Source organism: Homarus americanus, unplaced genomic scaffold (assembly GCF_018991925.1).
Source record: "Homarus americanus isolate GMGI-L3 unplaced genomic scaffold, GMGI_Hamer_2.0 scaffold49746, whole genome shotgun sequence".
NCBI lineage: Eukaryota > Metazoa > Arthropoda > Malacostraca > Decapoda > Nephropidae > Homarus > Homarus americanus.
Window position 1 is genome coordinate 5,306 of NW_024714424.1, and position 9,971 is coordinate 15,276.

Genomic DNA, 9,971 nt, shown 5'->3' on the forward strand with positions numbered 1-9,971 from the left:
ATACAGATTATCAATAGTCTGTCCTATGGCCTCCCTTTTATATAGCCCCCTGGGTGTGTAGGAGGAGTCGGGACCAGTGTTTAGCTTGTCTTCAGGTTCCCACGCGTTCACTATCGGGGTCCAAATGGTCTCTATAGGGTTGAGGTCTGGGTAGCACTCACAAACAGTAATAGCTTAACACAAGCAATGGCCCAATACAATATTATATTTGTGATATTAAATGTTTCAATAAAAATACAACATTATTATTCTATTGGGTAAAGGAAAAGTTGTATTGTTTAACTGAAAGAAACTTATTGAATATGGACCTGGAGATTTAGATGGCCAGATCAAAAGGTCAATTTCATTTGACCTTTCCTCTGACCAGCGCTTCATCTCTCGTGCCGTGTGAACAGGGCAGTTATCAAAGAAGTGAACAATTTTCATCAAATATAATTTGCTAGCACTTGTGTCATGAATTGGCGCCTTCATATAGGTGAAAATGCGCGACTTAGAAAAATAAAATAGGCGAGTGTGGAGGCACGGATGGTGGGCAGCCTCCAGCAGCTCCAGGCAAACGTCAGAGATGATGATGGGTAATGTAAACTGTTGTACACTGAAGAGGAAAAATAAGTGATAACTGTATTATATACTGATGGAAAAGGAACAAAATATTGGTATTGAGGGAAAGATGTTTGTTGATCAAGTAACCCAAATTAAGGAGCACATTTCAGTATTAATAGTATGGATAGATCTACGTAGTATTAGTTAAGGGCTGCAAATTGGTGCCATCTTTTACTGTAATAATACAAGACTAATACCATATGTTGGAGTTTGATAAACTTTATATAGTAGCAACTTTTCTAGACTATTACAAATTATAAATTGCAATTTAAAATATGTATGCCCTTTTTGATCCGATCTAATGTTGACACTGGTGTAGTAGGCAGCTACCAAACAGGGAGGTACTACTGCCTGGGAAGATATTGGAAGCATAATGTGTTGTCTAATGGTAGACCCTGCTGCCATATGGCATCACGAAAATTGTGACCAAGTCCCAGGTTGCTGATCTGACTTTCTGCTTCATTTACACACAATTGCAGGGTCTCAATTGTTTCTCTTACCATTGACAACACAACATACAGATATCGTTTCTAACTTTTGATCTTTTTTTCATTTTTGTATTTATTGTTCTTTATTATTAAAATTATTAATATTATTACAGTTACTGTATTATTATCATTTTATTATTTTTTGTTTTTTTGTTTTATCATAAATTTTATTTATTATGAATTATTATGACAATTATTTATTATTATTATTATTATTATTATTATTATTATTATTATTATTATTATTATTAATTATTAATTATTATTATTATTATTATTATCATTATTATTATTATTATTATTTTTAATTATTAATTATTATTATTATTATTATTATTATTATTAGTAGTAGTATAAGTATTATTATTATTATTATTATTATTATTATTGTTATTATTATTATTATTATTATTATTGTTATTATTGTTATTATTATTATTATTATTATTATTATTATTATTATTATTATTATTATTATTCTCCTCCTCCTCCTCCTCCTCCTCCTCATTATTATTACTATTATTATTATTATTATTGTTATTATTATTATTATTATTATTATTATTATTATCATTATTATCATTATTATTATCATTATTATTACTACTACATTGTCGCCCCCCCCAGGCCCACAGTATGGTGGCTCACTGGCAAAGTACCTGTTGTGGATGATGGAGGCCTCGGGTTCGACTCCCAGATGGATTGAAGTCGTGTTGAACTGGACGAGGCAGAGACATGATTTTGAATGGTTCGTAAGTAAAATTTATGTTTTAACAGTGATGTTGGGGCTGGTGCAATGGAATTACTCTACTATAGAGAAAGAAGCTGTGGCTCTGCTTATGGCACTGGAAAAGTTTAACATATATCTTGGCAACACCTACCAGAGAATTATAGTTTACAGTGACCATAATTTATTACAGTTCAGAAATCGAATGAAAAACAAGAATCAGAGAATTAATAGATGGTGATTAACTTGGTATTTTGTGTAGGAGTGAGGGAAGGACTTGGTATGTTGTGTAGGTGTGAGGGATGGACCTGGTATGTTGTGTAGGAGTGAGGAATGGACTTCGTATGTTGTTTTGGAGTGAGGGATGGACTTGTTGAACTGTGTAGGAGTCAGGGAAGGACTTGGAGTATTGTGTAGTAGTGAGTGGAGGACTTGTAGTACATATAACACCATCCATCATCACTACATATAACACCACCCATCATCACTACATATAACACCATCCATCATCACTACATATAACACCATCCATCATCACTACATATAACACCAATCATCATCACTACATATAACACCATCCACCATCACTACATATAACACCAATCATCATCACTACATATAACACCAATCATCATCACTACATATAACACCATCCATAATCACTACATATAACACCAATCATCATCACTACATATAACACCAATCATCATCACCACATATAACACCATCCATCATCACTACATATAACACCATCCATCATCACTACATATAACACCAATCATCATCACTACATATACCACCATCCACCATCACTACATATAACACCATCCATCATCACTACATATAACACCATCCATCATCACTACATATAACACCATCCATCATCACTACATATAACACCATCCATCATCACTACATATAACACCAATCATCATCACTACATATAACACCATCCATCATCACTACATATAACACCAATCATCATCACTACATATAACACCAATCATCATCACTACATATAACACCAATCATCATCACTACATACACCATCCATCATCACTACATATAACACCAATCATCATCACTACATATAACACCAATCATCATCACTACATATAACACCATGCATCATCACTACATATAACACCACCCATCATCACTACATATAACACCATCCATCATCACTACATATAACACCATCCATCATCACTACATATAACACCAATCATCATCACTACATATAACACCATCATCATCACTACATATAACACCATCCATCATCACTACATATAACACCAATCATCATCACTACATATAACACCAATCATCATCACTACATATAACACCATCCATCATCACTACATATAACACCATCCATCATCACTACATATAACACCAATCATCATCACTACATATAACACCATCCACCATCACTACATATAACACCATCCATCATCACTACATATAACACCATCCATCATCACTACATATAGCACCATCCATCATCACTACATATAACACCATCCATCATCACTACATATAACACCATCCATCATCACTACATATAACACCATCCATCATCACTACATATAACACCATCCATCATCACTACATATAACACCATCCACCATCACACCATATCATACATAACACCATCCATCATCACTACATATAACACCATCCATCATCACTACATATAACACCATCCATCATCACTACATATAACACCATCCATCATCACCATATAACACCATCCATCATCACACATATAACACCATCATCATCACTACATATAACACCATCCATCATCACTACATATAACACCAATCATCATCACTACATATAACACCATTCATCATCACTACATATAACACCATCCATCATCACTACATATAACACCAATCATCATCACTACATATAACACCATCCACCATCACTACATATAACACCATCCATCATCACTACATATAACACCAATCATCATCACTACATATAACACCATCCACCATCACTACATATAACACCATCCATCATCACTACATATAACACCATCCATCATCACTACATATAACACCATCCATCATCACTACATATAACACCATCCACCATCACTACATATAACACCATCCATCATCACTACATATCCAATCACATATAACACCATCCATCATCACTACATATAACACCATCCATCATCACTACATATAACACCAATCATCATCACTACATATAACACCATCATCATCACTACATATAACACCAATCATCATCACTACATATCATCATCACTACATATAACACCATCATCATCACTACATATAACACCAATCATCATCACTACATATAACACCAATCATCATCACTACATATAACACCAATCATCATCACTACATACACCATCCATCATCACTACATATAACACCAATCATCATCACTATATATAACACCAATCATCATCACTACATATAACACCATCCATCATCACTACATATAACACCATCCATCATCACTACATATAACACCATCCATCATCACTACATATAACACCAATCATCATCACTACATATAACACCATCCATCATCACTACATATAACACCATCCATCATCACCACAGACATACTTCTTTGTTTTATATAGATTAGATGGGTCAAATTTACTTCTCTGACTCCCATAAGTATTTAGATTTTTAGACTCAAGATGAGTTATTCAATACTGTTAAAAAAAGAAAATCTACAGCACCAGGTGAAGACTGTGTGACTTAGGAAATTTGGAACTGCTTAGTTAGTATGGAAAATAGTCCATTATTAGATTTATTCAACATGAGCTATACAGAGGGTAGATTACCAACAGAATGGAAGAAAGTGATAGTTATCCTTGTCCCTAAGGCAACTGGTGGATACAGGCCAGTATCTTTAACATTTTGTTTTTGCAAGATGATGGAGAGAATATTATTACATAGGCTTGTATATATTGTGGGGGAAAATCTATCTTGTAATTTATTTGGTTTTTTGGAAGGGAAATGTACTTCAGACTGTGTTATAAAATGTTTATCAAATGATGCAGACAGATGTAGAGTTTTTGTGGATTTACAAGGAGCATTTGATAAAGCTCACAGTGAAGTAGTTATGAATGAACTGGCTGCTCTAGGGGGAGTTGTTACACTGGATAGGTGACTACTTGCATGGAAGGAGAGCCTGTGTATGGTATCAGGAATGTTTGTCTGAGGAAAGAGCACTTGAACTAGGGGGAGTATTGAGCCCAATGTTATTTAATGTGTTAATGAACAAGATAGCCTGACACAAATATCTCACAGGAGTTGTAACCATCATTTATGCAGATGACATCATATTTCAAGGAAACTCTGTCAAAAATTTGCAGATTGCATTAAATAATTTTAGTGTTCTTTCTCAAAAGATGGGCTTAGTTATCAATGAAGAAAAAACCAAGTGTGAATGTAAAGGAAGAGGAACTGAATCCGTTTTTCTAAATGGAAATTTTTTTGAGAAAGTGTCAATGTATAAATATTTAGGAATATATATTGGCTTTACTAGTGAAAGTAAAGAGGCAGAAATACAGCATGTCCTCACTCAATGTAGAGCAAGATTACAGCCCTTGAAGGCTCTAGCATGTTGTGGTAAAGGTGCTGGGGTACCCATACTGAGAATGATGTATATTTCTACCATCAGATCACTTATAGACTATGTCCTCTCTTGTACTGCTGAAGGAAGGCTACAGGAGCTTGAGATCATGCAAAATGAAGCAATGAGAATAATTTTAGGGTGTCAAAAGGATGCAATGATTGAGATAATGAAAATGGAACTATGGTTACAGAGCATTTCACAGAGGGTCAATGAAATTAATACAGTTGCAGCAGTTCGATTAATGAGAGGGAACAGTGGGGGTAAATTTGTACAAGATATAAATGATGGTTTAAAAGGTAAACGGACCTTCTGTAGGCAAGGCAAGGGAGGATGCATGAATGGATTAGTAAATATTATTAAAAAATTTAATCTGGCAGACTGGTGTACAGCTGTTCAGAAGAGTTGTAAGAATCCACCCTGGGAAGAACGAGAAGTAGAGTTAGACATAGTGCCTCTCACAATGAAGAAATTATTACATGAACCAGGACAGTTAAGGGCTTTATATGGGAATAAGATTAGTAATTTGCCTAAAATAAACACATTGCATGTATATTGTGACGGTTCAGTTATGTCAAGTGGCAGGGCAGGGTGCGGGATCCTTATTAGACAGTACACAGAACAAGGGAATGATGACATCAAAATTGGACTTCGGTTGAGCAGTTTTATTTCATCAACACAAGCTGAGTTATATGCAATCTTAGTAGGGTTGGAAAATGTTGTAAATGTGTATAAAGATGCATATTTTGTTGTTGATAGTAGGGCAGCTTTGGATTCTTTGAACAGTGGGAGTCCAGTCTTTGAACACATTTTTGGTTCATGTAGAAAATTAGTAAATACAATAAGGCAAAATGGCCATAATGTTCAATTTGTATGGGTCCCTTCACATGTGGGGATTGGTCTTAATGAAGCAGTAGATATAATAGCAAAAAGAGCCACGGAAAAGGCCGAGATCGACATAATATGTACTAAAACCTTGAAACAATTAAGGAGCAAATTACGGAAAATACAATCAATAGAAGATAATTTCAAAAGGAATGAAATATACGAGAAAAGGGAAATAATGAAACATTACCATCATGTTCTCATGAACACAAAATTTACATATGGGAAAGATGGGAGTAGGTGGAAAGATTCAGTGTATATGAGGTTAAGATTAGGATATAAATATTATTGGGAACTTGGAGCTGAGAGAAGTGAACAGGATAAAGAATGTAGAGTTTGTAGAACACCCAGATCCCATACCCTGCCACATTATATACTGGAATGCCCATTGCTTAATGTATATAGAAATGCCCATATAAATAATGTCCCCATGCAAATAGAGTGGATGTATAAAAATAGGAAAATAGATGATATATTAAAGAAATATAGAAATTTTTCATCTAGAATATAACTATGTATGTATATAACTGATTATATGAAATATTAGGGATTTATGTGAGACCTGAGAGGGACATTCCTGGATTGGGGTGGGGATGACTTATGTCACTTCATCCCTTTGAGATGTACTAATGTTTTTTGTATCTCAATAAACGTATCAATCAATCTGTACCTAGACATGCAGACTAGATTTTTCTGATGGCTTGTGATGAGTTAGGAACGATTTAGACCTTCAATCCTATCATAAATAACTAGTTTTCTCAGTCACGTGATGTTTTAGCAACTTTAACCCTTATTTTGTAGAGTTTTGGTCCCAATTTATTTAAAAATATAATTAACATCGTGAATTTAAGCGTTTTCCTTACCCATTGATCTGCCATCTTATGAAAAAAAGTCCAAGGTTGTGCTGTTGAAGGTTTGAGTTAGGGGAATGTTGAAGTCAGGCGGACAAGGAATCGGATGCAAGGTTTACCTGTCGTTTGAGTTTTGTTTTTCGTTTCGTTCAGATACGCTGTGGGAAGGTGAGAGATAGTGTGTGCTTTATAGCTTGGGGCCTAAAATTTTTTCTTCAACTGATGATTTCTCGGAATTCTCGGAGGAGGTGTGGTAGTGATGGCCGGTCAGTGCGGCGCTTGGTCATGGCCTTCTTGGCGAGTTTTGTGACCTCTGGATGGTCCCCTGGGGCCTCCTTGATCAATTCCATCAGGACAAACCCGAAAGAATATGTATCTGAATTCTTGGTGGTCCTAAACCCACGGCAGACTTCAGGGGCCATCCAGGGGAAGTCCTCGTGTAGGCAATCAGCGCTGACTTTACAAGACTTACCGATCTCACAGGCCAGACCGAGGTCAATGAGGCTGACCTCTGGCCGGGATGAGGGCCCTTGGATCATTATGTTATCCTCCTTGATGTCATTGTGTGCTAGACCTTTCGTGTTCATCTCAAGGATTTTCTCACCAAGGAGGAGCCCCAGTTGTATAAGGTCATATTGGCAGATCAGGTTATCTTCAGAGAGAAGGTGGTTGAGTGTGAGCTTACCCCTGAAGGACTGGAGGATCGCTGGAGGTTTTGGACAGTACCCAAGTACCTTAGGAATCCCCCCAGCACCATCGAGGGCATACATCTTGGCAGCCTCATCCTTGAAGAATTTTTTGGCTGATGGTGACACTGCCTTTTTCAAAACAGCTACATCATTTCCCCACTTGACAAGGTAAGCAATTGCGTGCGCTCCCTCCCCAAGAATTTCCGCGCCGTCTTGTAGGAGGTCAGTCACGTCCTCAGGGAGAAGCTCACACACCCAATCTTGGAAGTTTTCTGTTTTTCGGCAAGCCATTTTTAATTATCTGTATCGACTCAGCCTTCTCCAGGACATCAAATTATTATTTGGGGGTTAGATGCGTTTTTGAGGCGCTGAAGTGATAGTTGTTGTGCAATGAAGTGAAGAGGTGCCTTATAGTGTAGTAAGAGGTGCCTCATAGTGTAGTGAAGATGTGTAGTGAAGATGTGCCTCATAGTGTAGTGAAGTAGGTGTAGTGAAGATGTGCCTGATAGTGTAGTGAAGAGGTGCCTAATAGTGTAGTGAAGATGTGTAGTGAAGATGTGCCTGATAGTGTAGTGAAGTAGTTGTAGTGAAGATGTGCCTGATAGTGTAGTGAAGTAGTTGTAGTGAAGATGTGCCTGATAGTGTAGTGAAGTAGTTGTAGTGAAGATGTGCCTGATAGTGTAGTGAAGTAGTTGTAGTGAAGATGTGCCTGATAGTGTAGTGAAGTAGTTGTAGTGAAGATGTGCCTGATAGTGTAGTGAAGTAGTTGTAGTGAAGATGTGCCTGATAGTGTAGTGAAGTAGTTGTAGTGAAGATGTGTGAAGATGTGTAGTGAAGATGTGCCTGATAGTGTAGTGAAGTAGTTGTAGTGAAGATGTGCCTGATAGTATAGTGAAGTAGTTGTAGTGAAGATGTGCCTGATAGTGTAGTGAAGTAGTTGTAGTGAAGATGTGCCTGATAGTGTAGTGAAGTAGTTGTAGTGAAGATGTGCCTGATAGTGTAGTGAAGTAGTTGTAGTGAAGATGTTCCTGATAGTGTAGTGAAGTAGTTGTAGTGAAGATGTGCCTGATAGTGTAGTGAAGTAGTTGTAGTGAAGATGTGCCTGATAGTGTAGTGAAGATGTGCCTGATAGTGTAGTGAAGTAGTTGTAGTGAAGATGTGCCTGATAGTGTAGTGAAGTAGTTGTAGTGAAGATGTGCTTGATAGTGTAGTGAAGTAGTTGTAGTGAAGATGTGCCTCATAGTGTAGTGAAGATGTGCCTAATAGTGTTTTTTTTTATTTTTACGGGGATTAGCCCACCAGGAGACAGGTCACTGACCCACATCAGGGCCTGGGGGGCGAAAATGTAATAATAATAATAATAATAATAATAATAATAATAATAATAATAATAATAATAATAATAATAATAATAATAATTCATAATAAATATAATTTATGATAAAACAAACAAAATAAAATAATAAAATAATGATGATAACAATACAGTAACTGTAATAATAATATTATTAATAATAAAGAACTATAAATAAAAAAATGAATAAAAAAGATCAAAAGTGAGAAACAATATATGTATGTTGTATTGTCAAAGTAAGAGAAACAACTGAGACCCTGCAATTGTGTGAAAATGAAGCAGAAAGTCAGATTATCAACCTAGGACTTGGTCACATATGGCAGCAGGGTCTACCATTAGACAACACATTATGCTGCCAATATCTTCCCAGGCGGTAGTACCTCCTTGTTTGGTAACTGCCTACTACCTACTACCTGTAATGAAGTAGTTGTAGTGAAGATGTGCCTAATACACCTTTTCACATATCCGTCGAGACATTGTTTCATAACTATTTGACAAATTTCATAACCGAATGACACAACACATATCGAATGACAATCTAAAATAACTGTTGGTGGTCTGTCATTCTCCAATTGTTACATTCTCAAACTCTATGTAGACTGTCGGTTTATTGTTCACGGCTGTCAACTTCATAACTTACGTTAATTACTTCTGTCAGCATGAACCAACAGTTATTTTAGAGTGTCATTCGATATGTGTTCTGTCATTCGGTTATGGAACAATGTCTCGACGGAT

General features: G+C 36.1%; 1 protein-coding gene across 1 annotated transcript; it reads right to left on the minus strand.

The window, feature by feature from the left end:
* Nucleotides 1–7,408: 7,408 nt before the first annotated feature.
* Nucleotides 7,409–8,173, minus strand: LOC121878740 (probable inactive receptor kinase At1g48480). The gene has a single exon (XM_042385102.1). It carries the CDS (start codon nucleotides 8,171–8,173, stop codon nucleotides 7,409–7,411), a length of 765 nt encoding a protein of 254 aa, XP_042241036.1.
* Nucleotides 8,174–9,971: the final 1,798 nt, after the last annotated feature.

What these genes read in the sequence shown, in the direction of transcription:
- LOC121878740 (XM_042385102.1), bottom strand. Translation starts at nt 8,173, where the DNA reads ATGGCTTGCCGAAAAACAGAAAACTTCCAAGATTGGGTGTGTGAGCTT.